At 35.7% G+C, this 25540-nt stretch overlaps 1 protein-coding gene across 14 annotated transcripts in view; it reads right to left on the minus strand.

The window, feature by feature from the left end:
* Positions 1-25540, minus strand: part of DMD (dystrophin) — a 2269491-nt gene that overhangs the window by 1554219 nt on the left and 689732 nt on the right. For 10 of the 14 annotated variants that reach the window (XM_050777140.1, XM_050777148.1, XM_050777146.1 and 7 more), the window contains exons 10-12: positions 25003-25044; positions 24441-24629; positions 23607-23788 (exon numbers count right to left, since the gene is read on the minus strand). In XM_050777140.1, coding sequence (XP_050633097.1) covers positions 23607-23788; positions 24441-24629; positions 25003-25044 — 413 coding nt within the window. The remainder of the gene's footprint in view (positions 1-23606; positions 23789-24440; positions 24630-25002; positions 25045-25540) is intronic. The other 4 variants (XM_050777144.1, XM_050777147.1, XM_050777142.1 and 1 more) reach the window with 1 other exon arrangement.

Raw genomic sequence — 25540 nt, forward strand, 5'->3', positions numbered from 1 at the left:
TGGAAAATCTAGACTTCATCCTCTTTGAACAGAGCAAGAAGGAGAAAAGTGAAATGAAATTGCTAAACAGAATAACTATCAAAATACTTAAATTAGAATAAGTGTATTTAAAACTAAACAGAAGGATACAAAATTCCATCAGCATCTTTATCCTCATACACTAATGCCAGTCTATTCAAACCTCAACATGGAACATGTAATGTTACATACCACTCACACTCTTCATATAAAATTACAGGGAAACGGGAAGTAAACCAGTAAAATAAAATATAAAAGATAATGGCTCCATAGCTGGCCAGAAGTATTGGGGTTGTTACTGGAGCTTTATTCCAATATGCATGTAATATTCCTTTTGAGAGTGTTTACAATAATTTAAATTGCACTATTTATTGACTTTTAACATTTTAGAGACACATTTACCATGAGGAACATTGCAATCAGAAGTTATGAGAATACATTTTCATTTATCAAACATAAAATGTAGACATTTTATTTTTATGAGAAACAACAGAGATGAGACATCCATTTAAGTGGAAGCAAAAACTGAAAGTTGCTAGTATTTGAAAACAACATTTACTTTTCGCTTTTGGACAGACATTTCCTTCAACAAATATTTACTGAGTTTCATGTCTATGCAGAAAAACTCATATTTGTTAGGAATGGACAAAATAAAATACCTATCTTCAGTTTCAAGTAGCTTAGAGACTATTAGAAACATAAATACAATAATAATTAGAATATAAGAAAACCATTATAATTAGATTTATATACATTCCTGAGGGTGTAAGGAGAGGATACAAATTGACCTGCAGTCATTGGGAACAGTGTCCTCACAGAACACACAGCCTAAGAGTTGAGACTTGAAAAATTCATTCATTAATTTACAAAGTATACAATTATTGAGTACCTGGATACTATGGATGGAGAGGCAAGGAAGACCCACACAGCCCCTTACTATCTTGGAGTTTACATGGATGGCGGGTGAGGGCCACAGATAATACATATAGCTCATCAGGCCATTAGTTGGTTATAATGTGATCATACCATGAAATGAGAGCAATTGAGTTGAGTCTGTAAAGGAAGGACTTTAGCGCAGTACTGATATCTGAACAATTCTGAACACAGAAGTCAGAAGTACTGAAAAGGAAGGTATAAATTCTTTCCAGACAGAAAGACAGACCTGTGAAAGGCCCTGTCACATCACAGAGGAACAGGAAATCCAGTGCAGCTTGATTGCACAAGGTGCAGGGTGGTTGTACAGTATCATTGCCTACCTTAATCTGTGGGTTCTCAGAGATTTCTTGAGCTCTGCCCCAAATCTGAAATATGAACCTCCAGTATTCATGTTTGTGATTTCATTTTACAAACTTGCACTGAGATTGACCAATAAGAAGAGATGTACACATGAGTGTTTTTCCTTTTTTTTTTTTTTTTTCTTAATAGAGACAAGGTCTCATTATGTTGCCCAGGCTGGTCTTCAACTCTTTAGCTCAAGCAATCCCACCACCTTGGCCTCCCAAAAGTGCTGGAATTACAGGCACGAGTCCCCGAACCCAGCCAGGTGTTTTGTCTTTATAGGTGAGATACAGAAACATCTGGTTGGGGATTTTTGGGGTAGGGACCAGAATGGCTGGGTGGCAGTAGTGTATGGGAGTGCTCAGTGTGTAAACTGGATGGCTCAATATTTTAATGACTGGCACAGTCACATCAGCGTCTCCCAGCCAAATAGAGCCCTGCTTTTTCTCTTTTGATTAGTGGTTCTGAAAGCGTGGTTACTGGACCAACAGCATCAGCCCATCCCCTAGAAACTTGCTAGAAGTGCAAATTCTCAGATTGAGACCCACACTTACTGAATCAGAAACTCTGGGATTGTGGTCTACAAATCTGTATTTTAACAGGACTTCCAGGTGACTGATGCATCCTCACACTTGAAAATTACTGCTCTAGATAACTTTATTCTACATACACCATTCACTCAAATTCTGCAGAGACCAAGATATTAACATTAATAGGAGGACAACTGCCAACCCCCAGGAAATTACTATGAATTATTTTGACGTGAGACTTTTACATTCTCTTCCTGACTTCACCTCCACTTACAGAGAGAAGTGTGACTGCCAACTGCCTAAGAATGCGTTCTACCTGAGTCTCCAAAAAGCAGGATTTCATGTGTCTGAAGCGTGAAATTAACCTCAGAACCTTCCTTCCCATAGGGCAAAAATGAATATCAATTATACTTCACATACAAAGCATAAGATCTCCAGTTTGCTGTAGTCCTCATCACTCCCTATCCTCTTTTATACACAACTCATCGCACCTTATGTTATTTCTATGGTTTCTACAACAGGCATTTGGATTTGGTGCCCACGGGGTCTTGATCACAGCTTCTGAAGCTTAAATATGGATACAGCCCACCTGGTGATTCTGATTTAAATTCACGAGGTTGGATCGAAGAATTCCATTCTAACTAGCTTCCAGGTGAAACCAAGGTTGCTGGGCTATGGATCAAACTTTGAACAACAATAATCCAGGTAAGAATATTATTTATTTGAAAACCATTGCTAGTCTATTTATAGTATGTGTTTGATCTATTAGTTACTACTGCTGAAACTCAGAAGATATAGATTAATGTGACCCTGGCAGGGAAACATCAAAGGGCATCAGACTCAGGATGCCCAAGTATGCCCTTCTGTAAAGTAAGGAAGGGCTTTATCACAGCACTGGTATTTGAAAAACTCTAAAGATTGAAATAAGAAGTAGTGAAGAGGATACTTCCTTCCTTCACTGAGGCCCGTGAAGAGAGAACATCAGTAAAGCGCAGGTGAATTACAGGCCAGAGTATTCTCGGTGCCTAGCAAGGAGTGGTCCACAGCAAGTCTGAACCAGAGGAAGCAGCAAACCTGAAGGAGGCACTGAAATCAGAAGGTGAGGTTCTAAGAGCCTTCAAGACACAAATGTCCTCTTTCCCAAAGGTGGTTTAAAAAGGGGTGACTTCAGGGAGTGGGGAGGTTAACCTTTGGGTTAAAATATTAACATTAGTTTTAAAATACATTGGCTAACATTTATTCAACTTTTTTTTTTTTTTTTGCATAACCTTGCCTAGGTAAATATTTATAATACCAGTATTCTTTTTTTTTTTTTTTTTTTTTTTTTTTTTTTTTTTTTTTTTTTAAAGACAGGGTCTCATTCTGTCACCCAGGCTCGAGTACAGTGGTACAATCATAACTCATTGAAGCCTTGACTTCCCAGGCCCAAATGATCCTCCGGCCTCAGCTTCCTGAGTCGCTGAGACTACAGGTACACCATCTTGCCTGGCTAATTTTTAACTTCTCTTGTATAGATGTAGTATCCCTATGTTGCCCAGGCTGGTCTTGAACTCCTGGACTAAAGCTATCCTCCTGCCTCGACCTCCCAAAGTCCTGGGATTACAGGCATGAGCCACCGCACCTAACCATTGTTATTCTGAGGATAGTGGTAGGTTAAGCAACTGGCACAGTGGCATGTGAAGCCAGTACAGAAATCACAAACCCTGTGTGATACAAGACTGTGCTCTTACCTTTGCACTATGTTATTTTTTTCATGGACAAAATATTGTATTAGATATGAAATTGCTGATATTTGAATTTGCTTGATGAAAATGACTTCATATAGTTCAATTTAAAACATGATGAAAATGAGAAAGGAGTTTCATACTTCCAGCTAACATTCTAGAGATGTAAATACATTTGCAAAAATTGTCAAATTCACAAAATAAAAATCTACCATCCACAGATAGGAAAAAAAAGTTCGCATTTTTCCAGGTTTCATTTTATGTTCTTCAAGTGGTCATTTAGAAAGGAAAGTAAAAGCAGAAGGTGAATGGAGTGTACATATATGACTGGCAATAGAGAGCCGACATAGTGGAATTAGAATAAAGTAGCGTAGGGCAGGAAATGATACTGACAGTAGGTATAGGCAAAAGCGTATCAGGACATGATACTAGGAACTGCTACAATAAACTTCCAATCATTCAGATCATCTGAGAGTAGAGAAGGGCTAGCAAAACAGGTAAACTGTAATAACTTGGAACTTTGGCAACATAGATTACAGACATAATAATCTCTAGAGTCAATGCCATTTTTGGATGTATTGTTATATAACGGACATCGTCATGGTTTCACCCAGTGTTTCTCAAACTTTAATGTACGTATGAATTACCTGGAGAGTGTCAAACTATGCATTCTAAGTCAGTAGGTCTGGGTTGGGGCCTGAAATTCTGCATTTCTAACAAGCACCCAGTGGACATCAATGCTTCTGATCCGTGAATCACATTTTAAGGAGGAATGGTATAAGTCACTTTGAGTTGGCCTTTTTGTCATTTGCAGTAAATGGCATTCTAAGGAATAGTATTTTTCAAATTATTTTACCAGAGAACTGTCATCCCAACCCCTGACATGAAAACGTATCTGTATGAACACAAAGGAATTCAATGGGAATGCCAACTTTGCTTTACGGAAACTCTGTTAGAATGTAGGAAGGCTGCCGGGTGTGATGGCTCACACCTGTAATCCCAGCACTTTGGGAAGCTGAGGCAGGCGGATCACGAGATCAGAAGTTTGAAACCAGCCTGGCCAACATGGTGAAACCCAGTCTGTACTAAAAATACAAAAATTAGCCGGGAGTGGTAGCACACACCTGTAATCCCAGCTACTCAGGAGGCTGAGGCAGGAGAACTGCTTAAACCCGGGGGAGGCGGAAGTTGCAGTGAGCTGAGTTCATGCCATTGCGCTCCAGCCTGGGTGACAGAGCAAGACTCTGTCTCAAAAAAAAAACAAAAAAAAATGTAGGAAGGTAATTGTTCTTTAACCAGTGATGCCCAGCAGAACTTACTAAAATGATGTAAATATTCTATGTGTGCATTATACACACATACATATATATGGGTATATATATATGTATGTATATATATAATGGACACTAGTCAGGTGGGAATAACAAGCACTTGAAATATGTATGGCTAGTAAGGCTGAGAAACTGATTTTTAACTATATTTAATTATAATAATTTTAATTTAGCTACACATAGCTAGCGGCTGCAATATTGGACACCACAGCTATAAACCAACAGATAATTAGATTGCCAATATTCATGAATCCTTATTTGCAAGTCCTTATCCGTTCCACTTTATTTTGTTCTCCAATGCCTATGAGGAATGATATCCTAAGTTTAGGAATCTAGCAATATATATTAATGGCATTTTTTGAAATTTTCATTTTCCAGATACAAATTTATAAATGCAAAATGGTACATGCTTTCATTAATTTCAGCCTACATTTGATGGTCCTAATAGCATTTTTTGTGCTTTACGGAAATACATTATAAAATGTATAAACATATATTACAAAAACATAACCATATGCTAGGCGCTAAAAAGGCATAAATGGATAGAATTTATACAACCTAGAGGATTACAATGAAAACTTACAAATTACCAAGAGGTGTGAGCTCTTCAGGAAGACAGGCTCTCAGGCCCAATTCCCTAGAATTCACAGTTATTGGCATATGCAATCCTCAATTTAAAAAAATACAACTAATGAAAGGAGGTAATGTATTATCATGGTAGTCTAGATTAGAAAAGAACTACCAGTGATCTTCAATTAACATGTCTTACATGTAAAATACAATTACACGATTTAAGCCAGAAATAAAACCTCTATAATTTGATTTAAGGGAGAGAGAGCAGTATAAATTAGAGAAACTTTTTAATGCATGTTTTTACTTTTAAATGCCTACTATTTAGAAACTAAAATTGCCCTGATGAAAATTGGAATTGATTTATTTACTTATTCAAAATGATGGCTCAGGCTGGGCACAGCGGCTCAGGCCTATAATCCCAGCATTTTGGGAGGCCAATGTGGCTGGATCATCTGAGTTCAGGAGTTCAAGACCAGCCTGGCCAGTAGAAACCCCATCCCTACTAAAAATACAAAAAAATCAGCTGGGCGTGGTGGCGTGTGCCTTTTAATCCTAGCTACTTGGGAGACTGAGGCAAGAGAATCGCTTGAACCCAGAGGGACAGAAGTTGTAGTGAGCTGAGATCACACCACTTTACTCCAGCTTGGGCGAAAGAACAAAACTCTGTCTTAAAAAAATAAAAATAACAAAATGATGGCGCAAAAATTCTAGCAAAGTGGTTCTTATAGTTTTGGTTTTCGGTTAACAATTCTTTATATGCAGCTAGATGCTTCTAGAATGCTATCATCTGCTTAAATATGTAATTTTTAAAAACCAACTTGTTCCGGTTTTTGTTTCATTAAGAAAGGTATTGGGGGCTGGGGAAGGGATAGCATGAGGAGAAATACCTAATGTAAATGAGTTGATGGGTGCAGCAAACCAACATGGCACATGTATACCTATGTATCAAACATGCACATTGTGCACATGTACCCTAGAAAGTATAATAATAATAATAATAGAAAAAAAGAAAAGAAATCCAAGATAGGTTACAAAAAAAAAAGAAAGTTATTAATTGAGGTAATGTTTAAGTCCGGCTTTTATTCAAACTATCACAGAAAGGTGAATTAGTGGAATTTATATAAATAATGCCTTAATATAAAAAGGTGCTGATTGATTAGAATCACTGAGAGAACGTTTCAAAATGATGTCCCAACCCCACACCCCAACAATTCAATCAGAATTTCTAGGAATGGAGTTCAGGTATTGGTTCTTTAAAAAACTATCCCGTCAGGTAAATCAAATGAACATCCAGGGTTAAGAACGATTTTTTTTTTTTTCCAGGACACAGTCATAATTTTTACTTTAGCCCTTGAGTCCTCATAGGGGCAAATATTTGGAAAGCTGTGTCCAGGCAACATGACATGTCAATGTCAGGGTTAGCATGAACCAGATGCACAGCGGTAACATGGAGACAAAGGATCAGGATGCACAAACATGTCCTTACTTATTTATAGATGATTCTCACAAGTCCTAAAAGGTCTATTATGTACCCGCAGAAATTACAAATAAAAGCAAAGATTTACTAAAGAGTAATTTTGATCTTGTAGAATTTGGGACTTTTAAATATAATTTTTCAATACCAAATAATTATGTGGTATTTAAAAAGAGGTATTATCATAATCAATCCTATTGATTCAGCAACTGATATTAGCCCCAATTTACAGGTGGGGAAACAAAGGCTTACTTGGGTCAAAAGGCAAGCAAGGGAAGGTGACAAAGTGGGAACTCAGGTAGTTTGACTCCAGGGCCTGCTTCACAATCATACAATATTGCCTGAACCAAAATTAATTTTTTAGAGATTAACTTTACATCTACTGTAAAGTCATTTATGGCACTGATTATAAATATTAAAAAAAAGAAGATAATTTGGTGGAATTTTATATGGAGATTGTCACTAATAATTCTATTATTTTCACCAAAATGGAAATTACAGTTGTTACTCTTGAGACAATTGTTCTTAGCATGATGTTTACTTTAATGATATAAACCACAATACCTTATTTTTTTAATTTTTATTTTTGTGGGTATATAGTATGTGTTTATATTTATGGGATACAAGAGATATATTCATACAGGCATAATATGACATTAAGGTTAATAGGGTATCCATCACCTCAAGCATTTATCATTTCTTTATGTGACAAACATTCCAATTATACTTTGTTATTTAAAAATGTACAACAAATTATACTTGACAGTAGTCATCCTGCTGTGCTATCAAATACTAGATCACATTCATTCCATCTAACTATATTTTTTTGTACCCATTAATGATCCCCACTCCCCTAGACCCACTAGCATTCCCATGCTCTGGTAACCATCATTCTAGTCTCTGTCTCCATGAGTTCAGTTGTTTTAATTTTTTTTTTTTAAGCTCTCACAAGTAAGTGAGAACATGTAAAGTTTGTTTTTTTCTGTGCCTGGCTTATTTTAACCAACATAATGTCCTCCAGTTCCATCTACTTTGTAACTGACAGGATCTCATTCTTTCTTAGTCAAGCTTAAGAGTTGTCATTTTTGTTTACCCTTTCAAAAAAACCCATCTTTTTTGTTTTGTTGATCTTTTGTATCATTTTGTTGTACTTGAATGTATTTCATCTCTGTTCCTTATTGTAGTATTTATTTTCTCATACTAATTTTGGGTTTGGTTTGCTCTTGCTTTTCTAGCTCCTTAAGGTGTATCATTCAGTTATTTGAAAGTTCTTCTGCTTTTTTGATGTAGGTATTTGTAGCTATAAACTTTCCTCATAGTACTGCTTTCACTGCTTCCCATAGGTTTTGGTTACATTGTGTTTCCATTTTCATTTGTTTCAAGAAATTCTATAGTTTCCTTCTTAATTTCTTCTTTGACCCACTGATCATTCAAGAGCATATTGTTTAATTTCCATGTGTTTGTACAGTTTCCGAAATTCTTCCTACTGATATCTTAATATATTCAATTGTGATCAGAAAAGCTAACTTATGTTATTTTCATTTTTGAATTTTCTAAGACTTGCTTTGCGGCCTAACATATGGCTTGTCCTTGAAAACTATCCATGTGCTGAGAAGAAGAATGTGTACTCTCTGCAGTTGTTGGATAAAATGTTCTGTAAATATCTATTAGTTCAAATTGGTTTATAATGCATAATAAGTCTGATGTATCTTTGTTGATTTTATGTCTGGATGATCCGGCCAATGCTGAAAATGGGGGATTGAAATCTTCGGCTATTATTGTTTTGGGGTCTGTCTCTCTAATAATATTTGATTTATATATCTGGGTGCTCCAATGTTGGGTACCTATTTATTTACAACTGTTATGTCCTCTTGCTGAATTGACACCTTTATCATTCTACAATGACCAGCGTTGTCTCTTTTTATAGTGTTTGTCTTGAAACCTATTTTGTCTGATAAAAGAATAGCTAATCCTTTTCTTTTTTGGTTTCCATTGGCATGGAATATTTGTTCCATCCCTTTATTTTCAGTCTATGTTTATCTTTATTGGTGAAGTGTGTTTCTTGTAAGTAACAGATCACTGTGTCTTATATATTCTTTCATCCATTCTGTCACTCAACGTATTTAGATTGGATAGTTTAGTCAATTTACATTCCATGTTATTATTGGTAAGTTAAAGACTTAACACTTGCTATTTTGCTATTTGCTTTCTGGTTATTTTGTGGCCTTCTCTTCATTCTCTTTCCTTCCTGTCTTACTATTAGTGAAAGTAATTTTCTCTGGTCATATGTTATACATTCTTGCTTATTTGTGTACCTGAGTACATTATTTGATTTGTGGTTACCATGAGGTTTGTAAAGAACAACTTATAATCCATTACTTGAAACTCATGACAACTTAACACTGGTTGCATAAACAAGCAAGCAAAGAGAAAACTAAAAAAAAAATGCTACACTATAACTTCATCCCCCCACTCTTTTGGTTTCTATCTTATTATGATGTCTATATCTTGAAAAGTTGTTGCAGTTATTTTTGATAGGTTTGTCTTTGTCTTTTTACTCAATATATGGGTAGTTGAGGCATCATAATCACAGTGTTATAATATTCTGTTTGTAACAGAATAGTAACAAACCTTACTACTGCCAGTGAGTTTTGTTACTTCAGATGATTACTTATTGCTCATTAACACCCTTTTCTTCAAGATTGAAGAACTCCCTTTACCATTTCTTGTAGAAAAGTTTTGGTGTATGATGAAATCTGTCAGCTTTTTTTTTTTTTTTTTTTTTTTTTTGTCTTGCAAAGTCTTTATTTCTCCTTCATGTTTTAAGGGCATTTTCATGGATATACTATTCTAGAGTAAAAGTTTTTTCCTTCAGCACTTTAAATATGTCATGCCACTCTCCTGGCCTGGAAGTTTTCCACTGAAAATTGTGCTGCCAGACATATTGGAACTCTTTCTGTGTGATTTTTTGTGTGTGTGTGTGTGTGTGTGTGTGTGTGATTACTGCTTTTAAGATCTTTTCTTTATCCTTGACCTTTGGAAGTTTGATTTTTAAATGCCTTGAGGTAGTCTTATTTAGATTATATCTCCTTGGTGTTCTATTATCTTCTTGTACTTGAATTTTAATGTCTCTCTCTAGCTGGAGGAAGCTCTGTGTTATTACCCTATTCAATAAACCTTTTAAAACTTTTTTTGTCTCCTCTGATGGTATTTTCAAATAGCTTGTCTTCAAGCTAATTCGTTCTTCTGCTTGATCAATTCTTGTTACATGTCTCTGACGCATTCTTCAGTATGTCAATTAAATCTTTCAAGTCCAGAATTTTTGTTCGATTCTTTTTATTTCAATCTCTTTGTTAAATTTATGTGTAGGATTCTGAATTCCTTCTCTGTACTATCTTGGATTTTATTGAGCATCCTCAAATCAGCCATTTGAAATTCTCTGTCTGAAAGCTCACATATCTGTCTCTCCAAGATTGGTCAATGGTGCCTTATTTAGTCCAGTTGGTGAGGTCATGTTTTCTTGGATAGTCTTGATGCTTGTGGATGTTCATCAATGTCTGGGCATTGAAGACTTTAGTATTTACTGTAGTCTTTGCAGTATGAGCTTGTTTGTATCCATACTTCTCAGAGGGCTTTCCAGGTATTTGAAGGTTCTTGGGTGTTGTGATTTATTCCTTTGGTCACTGCAGCCATATATGCACTAGCATGCACCCCAAGCCCAGTAATGCTGTGACTCTTGCAGACTCTTAAATGTACTGCCTTGGTGAACTTTGGGAAGACTCAGGAAAATCTCCTGTATTACCTGGTAGATAATCTTGTTCTCTTTGCTTTCCCTCAAGAAACAGAGTCTCTGTCTTTCTCTGTGATGAGCTGCCTGTAGTTAAAGGAGGGATGACACAAGCATCCCTGCAGCTACAATGACTAGGACTGTGTTGGGTCACTCCTGAAGCCAGCACAACACTGGGTCTTGACCAAGGCCCACATTGACCACTGCCTGGCTATCACTTACATTCACTCAAGGCCCAAGGACTCTACAAATGGCAGGTGGAAAATCCAATGAACCTTGTGTTTTTCACTTCAGGGTAGCAATTTTTCCTTGGCCCAAAGTGGGTTTGCAAGATCCTATATGCGAGCCAGGGCCTGGGGTCATGTATTAGGCCAGTCTCACAATGCTATAAAGAAATATCTGATACTGGGTAATTTATGAAGAAAAGAGATTTAAATGGCTCACACTTCTGAAGGTTGTCCCTGAGACATAATGCTGGCATCTTCTCTGTTTCTGCGGAGGCCTCAGGAAATGTACCATCACGGCAAAATGCAAAGAAGGAGCAGTCGTGTCACATGGCCAGGGTAGAGGCGAGAGGGAGGGTACCACACACTTTTAACCAACTGGAGCTCACAAGAATTCACCCACTATAATGACAACAGCACTAACAGGATAGTGCTACACCATTCATGAGAAATTCACCCCCATGATTCAAATGACTCCTACCCAGGCCCCACCCTCCAACATTGAGGACTGTAATTCAACATGAGATTTGGGCAAGAACATACATCCAAACCATACTATTCCATCCTGGCCCCTCCCAAATCTCATATGTCCTCCTCACATTTAAACATACAATCATGTCTTCCAAACAGTCCCCCAAGGTCTTTACTTATTTCAGAAATAATTTAAAAGTCTGGAGTCTCATCTGAGACAAGGTAAGTTTCTTCTACCTATGAGCCTGTAAAATCAAAAGCAAATTAGTTACTTCCAAGATACAACAGGATTATAGGGATTGAGTAAACATTCCCATTCCAAAAGGGTGAAATTGGTCAAAAGAAAGGTCTCATGCAAGTCTGAAACCCAGCAGGACATTCATTAAATCTTAAAGCTCCAAAATAACCTCCTTTGACTCCATGTCCTACATCCAGGGTAAACTGGTGGGAGTGGTGGGCTCCCAAGGCCTTGGGCAGACTCCAACTCTGTGGCTTTGCAGGGTTCAGCGTCCAAAGCTGCTCTTATGGGCTGGTGCTGAGTGTCTGTTTCATTTCCAGATACAAGGGTCAAGCTGTCAGCGGATCTACCATGTCTGGAGGACAGTGGCCCTCTTCTTACAGGTCCACTAGGCAGTGCCCCAGTGGGGACTACATGTGGGGGATCAAAGCCCACATTTTCCCTCTGCATGCCCTAGGAGAAGTTCTCTGTGAGGGTTCTGCCTCTGGAGCACGCTTCTGCCTGAAAACCCAGGCTTTTCCATACATCCTCTAAAATCTAGATTGAGGATCCCAAGCCTCAGCTCTTGCACTTTGCGCACCTGCAGGCTAATCACCATGTGGAGGCTGCCAAGACTTACGGCTTGTACCCGCTGGAGCGGTGGTCCAAGCTGTAACTTGGGCCGCTCTGAGCCACAGCTGGAGCTAGACTGGCCAGGATGCTGCGTGCAGGTCGGGGGGAGCAGTGTCTGAGTTTGGACAGGGCAGCTGGGGCCCTGGGCCTGGCCCAGGAAACCATTCTGTCCTCTTAGGCCTCAGGACTTATAACTGGAGTGGCTGCCTTTTAGATCTCTGAAATGCCTTCCAGGCCTTTTTTCCCCATTGTCTTGGCTATCAGCACTTGCCTACTTTTTAGTTATGCAAATTTCTCTAGCAAATAGTTGCTCAGCAGTCTTCTTGAGTTCTCTGAAAATGGGTTTTTATTTTCTACCACATATCCATGCTGCAAATTTTCAAAACCTTTAAGGTCTGCTTTCCTTTTAAATATACGTGTATACCTATGTAACAAACCTGCACGTTCTGCACATGTATCTCAGAACTTAAAGTATAATAAAAATAATATATATGTGTATATATATATATATTTTCCTTTTCCATCTCATGTCTTTGCTCCCGCATCAGAGCATAGGTCGTTAGAAGTGGCCACACCATGTCTTGAACACTTTGCTGCTTAGAAATTCATTCCATCAGACACACCAGGTCATCACTCTCAAGTTCAAACTTTCACAGATCTCTAGGGCATGGACACAATACAGCCAACTTCTTTGCTAAGGGATAACAAACATGCCATTCACTCCAGTTGCCAATAAGTTCATTCTTTCCCTCTGAGATCTCATCAGCTTGGACTTCACTGTCCATATCAGTACCTGCATTTTGGTAACGACCATTTAACCAGTCTCTAAGACATTCCAAATTTCCCCTCATCTATCTTCTTCTGAGTCCTCCAAACTCATCCAACTTCTGTCTGTTACCGAACTTCAAAGCAGCTTCTACATTTTCAGGTATCTTGACAGCAATGCCCCACTTCTTGGTAACAAATTTCTGTATTAGGCCACTCTCGCATTGCTATCAAGAAATACCTGAGACTGACTAATTTATAAAGAAAAAAGGCTTAATTGGCTCACAGTTCTGCAGGCTGCACAGGAAATATGCTGCTGGCATCTGCTCAGCTTCTGGGGAGGCCTCAGGAAACTTACAATTATGGCAGAAGGTGAAGGAGGAGTACGTACATTACATGGCCAGAGCAGGAGCAGGAGCAAGAGTGAGAGGGAGGGTGCCAGACTTTTAAACAACCAGATCTTGCAAGAATTTACTCACTACTGCAAGGACAGTATCAACCAATTATGAAAAATTTGCCTACTGTGTGTCTGAGCTAGTATCCAAGTAGCAAGACAAAGTTCTCTTTGTTTTCTCCTCTCTTCTCCATAAGTGGAAGGGAGGATTCTCTCCTGGAGCTGTGAGCTGTGCTGCCTGGGACTGGGGGAAGGGAAGCACAAGCAATCCCTTAGCTGCCCCAGCTGATGTCTCACTAGGTTGTATGTACCCCAAGTCCACTGACTCTGAGCCGAGCACAGCACCAGGACTTGCAAAGAAACTGCAGTCCTTGTGGCCTAGACTACCTTTGAAGTTTATTTAGAACCATAGAGCACTCTAACCCATGACGACAAGGCTTGCTGGAACTCAGGTTCCAACCACTGGGATGGATGATTCTTCTCTGGTCTAGGGTTCATCTAAATGCTCCCTCTGTGGTAGCTGGCCGAGTTCTGTTCTTTGTTGGTTTCCACTGTGACAGGGCAGCACTGATTTTCAATGCAAAGTCCTACAATCACTGCAATCTCCCTTCCCCAAGCACACAGACCTTCTTCTCCATGCCATGTGGCTGCTGCCATGGATGGGGGAGAGCTGGTATAGGTGATAGAACACTGCCTTTACTACCCTCTTCTGTGTCTGTTTCAGTGACATGAACCAAAAACCAGGTACTACGATCATGCACCTAATTTTTCACTCTTATGAAGGTACGTTTCTAGTGTGGGCAGTTGATCAATTTGATGTTCCTGCAACAGGGATAATTACTGGAGGCTTCTGTTTGGCGATATTTCTCCACCTCCTCCACAATAACCTTTCAAGACTCATTTTTCCTCAAATATATGGCAACCATATAAAATGAATGATTAGATATTTTAAAAATGTATAGTACATAATTAAATATAGGAATCAGAAATCATGATATATTATAGTTCAAGAAATGGCAAACTTGCTTTAACATAGAAAAGCAACATTCATTTAAAAGAAAAGCTTGAGTACTGCATGTACAAACATATGTACATAGTTTTTTGTTGTTCTTGCATGGCAATAATGAATGGTCCATAGGAAGCATATTAGTATTTTTCAACTCCCAATATTTATAACGTTTATTAAAGTTCAATGAGTGCCCTGTGAAATATAAGCTTTAAAACCAGAATCCAAATAGAACAAATTACCCCCTCAAATGTGTAAGACTTTAGCTGTCACTGTTTTCACTATCTCATCACCTTTACCACAAGTACATCCATCGTTATTGTCCTCCAGTTCCCATGTTAAATTTCTGAATGTGTACCCTCAGCATCTGTGAAGGTGTTGAAACCCTACTGGCCTAGTTTACGTACTTGCCTCAGTAACTAGATCTGCTTTCCTCCAAATTCTGGTATCATTTACTAGACTTAGCTGCAAAGCCTGACACTGGATAGTGTCATTATGTGTATAAATCTTAGGCACTAATATACAAGTTTCCATCAGAGAATGAAGTGAGGCAAGGGTCTGACAAAATTACACAGTTTTTTTTTTTTTCCCCCCTAAAACTAATGTGTTCATTCTCCTCTTTACAGCACCTTCTTTCCCACCACCGAGTATGCTGACATCTTGGTCTAGGAAATAAGACAAGGAGAGCATGTCATATATGTTTTTCAAAAATTCCCACTAATTGCGATCATTATTATATTGCACCCTGCAACCCAGTCTTGGAGGTCAAACTTTAAATTACAACCTCACAGTAAATATTTCACAAAGAACCCAACAAAGTTCTAGAAACGAAGGGAAATGTTCGAGTTTTTCACAAAATTAAACATGCACTAACATTTATTTTCCTATTTAATGGAATGTGAGAAAGAGTACCGTTTTTATAGTGCATTCTGTGAGAGAATCGAAAATGTGTCATTGTTTTCAAATCCTGATCTATTTTTGTCCTCCATCCATATGGCTGAATAGTTTAATTATTAATATTTTTCAACCATCCGAGGCAAGATTAAAGTTAAAATGCAAATAAATTTATTTTCATTTTGAAAACATAAATTCAGTTTAGTAACAGTAACATAAAGAAGCCGTGTGGCTAGATGCAAAAGATTCTTGTGGCAAATACATTATGGCAACCCTCAAATCAATCTTCCTGATTAAATGCTTTTAAAGAAAATAAAGAAATTTGCAGATATCATCAGAAGCCAAGGACAAATATTAATATATCATGTTTGGAAGACTGTTTAAATTATCTCTAGTAAGAATAGGTAATGTTGACACGCTGAGATTATATTCATTTATATGGCAATAGAAGCCCACTCTCAACTTCAATACTTTTGCCACTACATAGTATCTGGCACAGTGCCTGGCACATACTAGACACTCAATAAATGTTTCCTGAATGTATAAGTAGTATAACTACAAATAAGACATAGTACAAAAATTCCCAATCAGAAATATCAAAATTAAGATTAAAACATCAACTTCTATTAAACCTGCTCTCTGAGATAGCCTATTAATTTAATTTGAATTGTTCCAACCCCTGGCTGTTACCCTGTTCCAAAGTCACTTCCATATTTTCGGGTATCCTTAAAGTAGCACCCCACTCTCTGTGGTACCAATGTACTGTACTAGTCTGTTCTCACCCTGCTAATAAAGACATAACCGAGACTGGGTAATTTATAAAGAAAACAGGTTTAATTGACTCATAGTTTGGCGTGACTGGGGAGACTTCAGAAAAAATCATGATGGAAGGGAAAGCAAACATGTCCTTCTTCACATGACAGCAGGAAGAACAGCCAAACCCCTTATAAAACCATCAGATCTTGTGAGAGTTCACTATCATGAGAACAGTATGAGGGTAACACCCCCATGATTCAATTACCTCCCACCAGGTCCCTCCCACAACACATGGGGCTTATGAGAACTATAATTCAAGATGAGCCAAACCATATCAGCATTATTTATCTTTGTGAGAAAGCATTGTTTTTGAAGATACTCCTCTCTCATTTCTGTGAATTCCAGAAATTTAGCTTTCCTGTAATTTAAACGATGAGTCACATGCATTATTAGTACAAGAGATGTCCACATTGAGCTGCATTACCACATTTACAGAAAAAGTATTATGACCATATCCATTTGCAACCTAACCAAATGTCAAGTTATCATCTACAAATAATTCCTACTTCTTAGTCCAACAGCTAATCATCAATACTCATCAACACTCATATGTTGTCTCTGTTATATATTATTGAACCAGAATCTTGCTATTTCTTAATCACCCATGAGGACTGAATGAAATATCAGCACCATTTTTAGAGCTCCGGAGAAAGTAATTAAAATATTTAGCCCACTTCACTTGATAGAAAAATAGAACAGAAGATATCTAAGTAGAGGTTTACAAAGAAATTTAGATTTCTACTGTGTCATAGTTTCAGTTACATCAGTGCTTCTCAAACTTAAACTGATCAGGGATCACCTGGGATATTGCTAAATTGCACAATTCTGATTCTGTATATCAGAATGAGAGCTAAGAGTCTGCATTTTTAACAAGTTCTCAGGTGATGCTGATGCTACCGGTCCTACACCACCATGATCTGCAAGTTACTATTGTTTAACATTATTGGAAGAAGTAAAAAAGTAAAATCAATGATTTTACCACAGTGTGAAATAAAATCACAATTAGGAGTTTGAGACTGTGCACCTCTGAAGTATTTACTGCAATGAATTCAGTTCCAAGATTGGAACTACCTGAGTAACTTAATTTAGTTGTTCATCTATTCATTCATATATTCACATGTGCAAACTTCTATTCACTGCACTTGGGAGAAAATAACCCACTCATTTGTTCAGCACCTCCTTTTCTCTATCCACTCTCACATATGCTATCTTATTTCAAGATTCAAATAGACATTTGGGCGGGGGGAAAAGAGATGAGCCATATTTGTTAGATGTATTTTTCTGTCCAGTCAAAGCATTGATAGTGAATCACAATTATTTTCCATATTATGGCTTGTGTTTCTACCCAGATACTATTCAAATCTCTCCTCCTGCTGATATAAACCAGAACACAACTTCACTTGGCCTCCTGACTTGCTTTCATTTTTTTTTTCCTTTACCGTCACAAAGGTTTCAGTTTCCACCTGCATGTCCTAATTACAATTATCAGGAAAGTTGATGGAACTTGCTGTGCTTGAGTCCTTGTAAAAATGTCAGTAAATCTTTTTTGCTCTCTGTAGGTTGCATTTTTCAATCAAATTAATTAGTTTATTCATAGAGAAGAAAATCTTCTGTTGTCCCTATGCCAGTTGTCTCCTTGCACTTCCACAGTTGGAAGTTGTGTGTCTTGCTTCCCTCTCCCTTACCTCCTACCACCCCAAGTGTATTCCACAGCATTAAAAAAAAATCATTTGGCTTATTCTTAAGGGGTTCTAACAAAACCACATCAACATTCTCTTGTTTTAATTATTATAATTATGAAAGCAGTGGCACTTAGTTTTCTCATTTAAATCTTGTAAACATTGGTAAAGTTTTGTAATTGACCAGTATCAGCAGAGTCGTGCCAAACTCGTTTGTGACTGGAGATGTGTTAATAAACTTCTTTACTGTGTTAGCTTTTACCTCATCATAGTTTTACATCCATGAAAGCACCAGAATTGGAGATAAAATACATTAGCAAGGAAAGAATCAAATGAGAGTGTGGTTATGAAGGAGAAAGAAAGGAGGAAGTATCTGTATGGTGATTTTTTCCTGACATTCCTTTGAAAGCATATTTTTAAATGTTGCAGTGGTGAAAACATAACTGCAAATATAATTCTAATCATCCTGCTCACGCTCCCTTTCCCCCACACAAAAGACCCACAACTATACCCTTTGGGGAAAAAATGAGGCAATTAGAAAAAGCTGGAGAAAAAAAGTAAAAAACATCTATGAGGGCCAGGTTTGGTAGCTCATGGCTGTAATCCCAGTACTGTGGGAGGCCAAAGTGGGAGGATCACTTGAGGCCAAGAGCTTGAGACTAGCCTGGGAAACATAGCAAGACCTCATCCCTACAAAAAAATTTAAAACATTTAAAAAATTATATATGTCTATATAATTATAATTTTATATGTAATATATAATTTCATACATATAATTATATAATATAAAATTTTATAAAACTATATATTATATATAATTATAGATACATATGATTTTTAAAATTTTTTAAATTTATTGTAATATATTATGTAATTTTATATATAAATTATACATATATTTTTATATAATATATATTTATATATAAATTTATATACACACACACACACACCCCCCAAAGGGTATAGTTGTGGGTCTTTTGTATGGGGATAAGGGAGCATGAGCAGGATGATTAGAATTTATATATATAAATTATATAATATATATAATTTATATATAAATAATATATACAATATATAGTTATATAAATTTATATATAAATATATAGTTATATAAATTTATATATATAGTTATATAAATTTATATGTAAATACATATTATATACTATATATAATTTATATAAATTGTATATTATATATTATATGAATATATAATTTTATATATTATATATAATTACATAGTATATATTTTTATCTATTATATATAATTACATATTACATCTTATATGTTTTTATCTATTATATATAATTACATATTACATCTTATATAATTTTATATATTATATATAATTACATATATATCATATATAACATATAATTTTATATATCATATATAACTACATATTATATATCATATATAACATATAATTTTTATATATAATATATAATTTTATTATTTTATATATTATATAATTTATATATTACATATAAAATTATATATAATTATATATTACATATAAAATTATATATAATTATATATTACATATAAAATTATATATAATTATATATTACATATAAAATTATATGTAATATGCATAATTATATATTATATAAAATTATATAATATATACAAATTATATAATATGTATTATATAATTTTAATATATAAAATTTTATATTATATATAATTATATATTATATAAAATTTTATATTATATATAATTATATATTATATAAAATTTTATATTATATATATAATTATATATTATATAAAATTATATATGTTTTATATATAAAATGTAAAATTTTACATCAAAAGTGATATGGCAGGGCAAAAAGAATTAACTGATAGCTCATCTTATTTATAATAATCTTTCTTTACATTTTATAATAATTTTGCATTCACAAACTGAGTTTTTATACCCTATCTCACCTACTATCTTTTAGAGGAATGTCAGCCTCACACAACTATTGCTGTTTTATAAAACTATGAATTAGAGATCATAAATGAAAAATATATTGCCCCAGTTCACATAAATAAGTGTTTGAGAAAGCAAGACATTATACCTTAGGCAAACTGGAGAGGATTTTATGTAAGACAGAAATCAGGGCACGCTATTATCTCTGTCTTTTTAATATTTCTTGTTTTGTATGGTAATTGTTGACCGTTTATGGGATAAATAGTATTTCCTAGATGCAACTTGTATAACAGTAACTATAGGCACAAATCAAAGATGCCTATTTCCAAAGGAAAAAGCATTTTTACTGTCAAAAGGGGAAAAAAAGGAGCTAAAACTAAACAGAGAAGTGGTTTTTAAATTAACTAATTGGCTAAGATAGTAGAGTATACTTTTATCACGATTACCAGCTGGTCTAAGACACTACTGTGCAACTGGCAACCTTTACTGGCCTAATAACTGTATACTTTTATTACAACTACCAGCTGGTCTAAGACACTACTGTGTCTTAACTGGCTACCTTTACTGGCCTAATAACTGTCCTCTCTTTCTCCAGTGGCCTTACTGATAGGTTTTCTTGACCTATCTCTCACTTTCATAAAATCTGATGGCTTTGTCTTGCCCTTGGTCTAGAATTCAAAGCCCTTATTCAATGAAAGCCCTGACCGACACTACCATATGTAATTAGTCTCCTACCTATATTTCCACCCCATCTCAGACCTCAGCCATCTAACTTACCACCCTGCAACTCTCCAGTTCCCCTGGTCTTTTGGTTCCTCCAGCAAGACAAACAGTCCCTATTTTAGGGCCTTTGCATTAGCTGTTGCTACTCCGTGAACTACACTTCCTTGGGATCTGTGAATAGTGGTACCTTCTTGTCGTTCAAATCTCAAACTAAATGGTACCAATCTTGAAAGTCTTACCTGGATCACAAAATCTAAAGTAGCCCTCTCAACCATTCTCTATCACATTACCTTTTAATCTCTTCAAAAAGTGTATTTTTATTTGGTATTTTTCTTGTTTTTTTTTTTTTTTTTTAAATTGGTTGCCAGCCTCTCCAGAATGTATTTCATGAGATCTGGGTCCAGACCCTGTATGATCATTGAGTCTCCAGTGCCATTAATTTTGATAACGTATTTCATTAATATTTGTTCATATAAAGATATATATATCTCACAATGACTATATATCAAATGTAATTTGATTGTTGCTATGAGTTTGGTGCAAAAGTAATTACGGTTTTCCCCATTACTTTCAATGGAAAAAAACCACAATTACTTTTGCAGCAACCTAATAGTAAATATGTTGGTAGATGGTATTTGTAATTGATTAGTGTAAATGTTCATAGATTTTAGTGATAAGCTTATCTATATTTACAAGAAGTTTTTAATTTTTGTTATATCAACTTAGAAGTCATAGCATAGCTTTGAATATACTTAATATACGTAGACAAATGTTAATTATCATTTCTCTAATCGCTAAACCAAGGCTTAGACAGGAAATAATGGCTTCCAACTGGATCTATCCAAACCCTGTCTTAGGTAGAGAGAGAAAAGAAGTATGGACTAATCTATTTTTACTAGTAATCTTCTACTCTGAAGTAATCATATATTTAGAAAAAAATAGGTAATGCTCCAAGTTGAAGCTAATCATTGATATGACCATGATAATGGAAACTGAACAGGTTACAATTTATTTGAAGCATTAAGTAAAACCTAGATTAGTTATTTAAAAATACTGACAATATCCTCTTTTCATAATCACCTTTTTGTTTCCTCCCATAAAATCTTTCAAAAATTAGGTCCAGCAAAGTTTACATAATGGCTTATCTCATTAGAATTTTATAGGTTTTATGCATGAACACATGCAAAATTAGTGAAAGTGGCAAGGAAGACTCACTGTTATTTATATACTTTCATATTCTTTCTGAATTTGTGTTGCTCAAATAATGCTTTGTAAATTCATTTTTAAGGAATTTTCCAGAAAGGACTATGTGATAGAAGTGGTTGCATGTACATGTCTCATTTTAAAAACTCTGTAAGATGTTTAGCAAAAGCTATCCCAGCTAGAGGGCTGTCCTTGCCTTCTTGATAATTATTCTAAAAGCTGTAACACATACCAAAGCTCCTAAATCTTCCCTAAGGACAAACTAATTTTTTGTCAATCTCAGCTAGGTAGTAATACTACCATTTTAGAATTCCCATTCTCTAGTGCGATGGGGATGAGGAAATTACATGCACACATATCTATATGTCTGTCATCCTTCATTTCATGGCAGGTATCCCTTGAAAGGGAGATATTTTGAATAAACATCTTTTTAAATGTTAGAATCACAGATAAAAGACTTTTTTTTTTTAATGTTTCAGATAAGAAAAAGTTGCAATTTTAATTCCAGGAGGAATTCCTATTTTCTTGCAACTCAATTTCACACAGCAATTAATTAACTGATTAGTATGAATAATTAATGCCATATTGTTAGTCTTATTGAAAATGGGGAGTATAAGAACAATGAGAGCATTTAGCCTCCAGGAGAGTATGGAAAAATAGAGTGCACAAAGGAGAAGCCACTGGTGCTATTATGGCAAGGGCAGTAAAAGAGGAGGTTGGATTTTCAAAACTTTCTAATTTTGTTTGAGGTTGCTTTAAGTTCCACAGATCATTGCAAATAGAAGCTCTAACCTGAAGAATGTTGGCATATGACCACAAGTAGGTGGCTTGTATATTAATATCAATAACAGATGGAGTAAATTAGTGGACCTGGTCAACACTGGGGGGGTGGGCAGACTCAATAATTATGATTATTTTACCTCTCACCTCTAGGGGTAGTGACAATCATCACCATGATCACAGCAGGCAAATACTATCAATATGCATAGACTAGTATCTCCTGGCTTGGAACACATATATAGTTATGAAACCTCTATCTTATATGTACCTTATTTATTCTTTCAAAAGGCCTGAGCTTAAAAATGTGTTTTCCTCTCCCTAATTTCACGCTATAATTTAGTACTGGAATACCAATGCCTCTAGCCTATCTAATGAGTTTCCTTGATCCTATTTTTAAAGCTTTTAGTCTTCATAAATAATAGTTAAATAAACTTAAGGCATTTGGACAATTTTTTAACTTAATGTATTCAAATCCACAGTTGGCACTTCATTTTTCATTTAAAAATAAATCTATCTTGTCTTGATAGGCTTTACATGAATACACACACCTAACAATATAAATCAAAGCAACATATCCAGAATGATGAGATCTGCTGGTTACCTTTATAAGAAATGTATCCTTTTTTCAGAAATGTCTCAAAACCTTTTTATTAAGTCAATATATATTCTTAAGACAATTCACAGCCATACTGTATTTGAATATGAATTTCCCAAAACGTTTGAATGATTTTTTTCAAGAGGATTTCCATACATAGATGAGTAACTAATATTTTCAAGGGCTTTTTCTTCAGAAGAGAAGTTTCCTGTCAACTGTAGCTAATAAGTGATTTTATGTACATAATCTCCTGTGCATGCTTCTGTGTCTTTTATAGTTACATTTTAATTTTTGGAGGAAAACCTAGAAAATAATAACTATGACAGAATTTTGGCAACTCTCAAAGCATAGTTCTGTAGAGAACAGTGCATCTATCTAGCATCTGCTCTTTTAGTTGTAAAAGTGAAAACCAAAATGTTATTGCCATGAAAATCCAACCACAGTGTCCCTTGAAAGAGAGCTGTGTGCCTTGGAAACAAACTGAGAATCGTAACTTAACCATTAAACCACATCAAAATAATAACAAGATTCCAAAACTTGTTAATTTTCTTAATTAAAAACAAATAAGGACTTACTTGCTTTGTTTTTCCATGCTAGCTACCCTGAGGCATTCCCATCTTGAATTTAGGAGATTCATCTGCTCTTGTACTTCAGTTTCTTCATCTTCTGATAATTTCCCTGTTCCAATCAGCTGACTTCCCAATTGTAGAATATTACCAACCCGGCCCTGATGGGCTGTCAAATCCATCATGTACCCCTAACAAAGAAGGAAGTCAACAATTGTAATTAGAACTCTAGGTAAATCAGTGTGGTTTTGAGTTTTATTTGTTGGCGGTTTTAAACTTGTGGCCCATTTAGATTTATTTTCCCAGTAAAAGGATTTTAATTTGTACTTGCAGAATCCCAAAACCACTTTTAATATGAATGAAGGAAAAATATCTTAAGTCAAATTCTTCAGAAGCAGGCCCCAAGATAAAGATTTCAGTGCAAGTGACTTATTAAGGAAGAGCTCCCTGGAAGTTCTGCAAGGGAGCTGAAGGAGGAGGAAAAAGGACAGGGAAGGGAAAGAAGCCAAACAAGTATATCATCTCAGGAAAAGTCTCCCACTGAGAGAAGTTAAGCCCAATACCATACAAGTACTGGGTCGGGAATGTAAGTAATGCCTCAGCATTGCCTTGACACAAGAGAAAGGAGCTGGGCTTTCATAGTCTTGTTGGCAAATCAGATAGAAATGCCTTAGATGATTGCTCTCCAAAAGAGAACTTCAAAATCTGACTGTTGGAATCCCAAGCACATAACAACAACTAAATTTCCGAAATACAAGGATGTAAGAGAGTAATTGAGGAAAAAGGATGACTTGCCATTATCACAAGTCATGTTTCATTTTGTAAATTAATGTTTTAGTTTACCTCATGAGTATGAAATTGTTCTTTCACCACTTCCACATCATTAGAAATCTCTCCTTGTGCTTGCAATGTGTCCTCAGCAGAAAGAAGCCACGATAATACTTCTTCTAAAGCTGTCTGGTAACGGTCCAGGTTTACTTCACTCTCCATCAATGAACTGCCAAATGACTTGTCTTCAGGAGCTTCCAAATGCTGCACAATAAAACAAATTGGGTGTTACACAATTAATGTCTTTGCAGACTGTTCCAGTACATTAAATGATAAATTGAATGAAATATTTAAAATGCTAGGACTATCCACCTGCATTATCAGACACAGGAAAAGCAGATACAGAAAATAGTGAGCTTTCATTTTAACTTCTTCATGCATACATCAATTTTCAAATAGTCAAAATCCACAACAAATTAATATTGTATTAAAGTTCTTCTAGATTACTGGAAGGAGTAAATTAGCATATCACCTCATGTTGCTTTTTAAATGCTACAAATATTGATCCATAGGAACTTTCCTCAATTCTTATTTACAATAACTTACATATACATTATCGGAATTATATTTTACATACCTTTGCAATGGCATTAAAGGAAACATCTCTTCCTGAGAGGCCCTAGGTAATGAAATATTTCCAAATGTTTACAGACCAATAAAGGTATCAGTAAGAAAACAAGGAGGTAGGGGAAAGGAAGGAAACATTTAGAAAGAATAAAAAAACCTCACCCACCCATCTAAAATTTCTAACAGTATAATTACTTCTATGATTTAGCCTTTATTTCCAGAACGTCACTATTTAAATAGTAACATATTATCTTAGGAGAAGTAAAATATGCAGTATGTTTTACCCAATTTAATTAGCAGGATATTAAGTGAGATTGCAAATGGTTGTCTTGGAATTTCTACCTGGACCCTAAAGCCAAGAACAAAGTGTACAAAGCATCCATAATTCTAAAAAGAAGATCCAGGGTACCTGTTAAAAAATTGCTAAGAAGTGATCACAAAATTGGTCTCACAACCCTTAATCCACTATCTAGCTTAAAGGTGTGTAAGAGCAAGCAAGGAGGTCGATTCGAAAAATTTGGTGAGAAAGACTTCCTCTGGAGAGGCTG

The sequence above is a fragment of the Macaca thibetana genome, chromosome X (genome assembly GCF_024542745.1).
Source record: "Macaca thibetana thibetana isolate TM-01 chromosome X, ASM2454274v1, whole genome shotgun sequence".
Classification (NCBI taxonomy): domain Eukaryota; kingdom Metazoa; phylum Chordata; class Mammalia; order Primates; family Cercopithecidae; genus Macaca; species Macaca thibetana.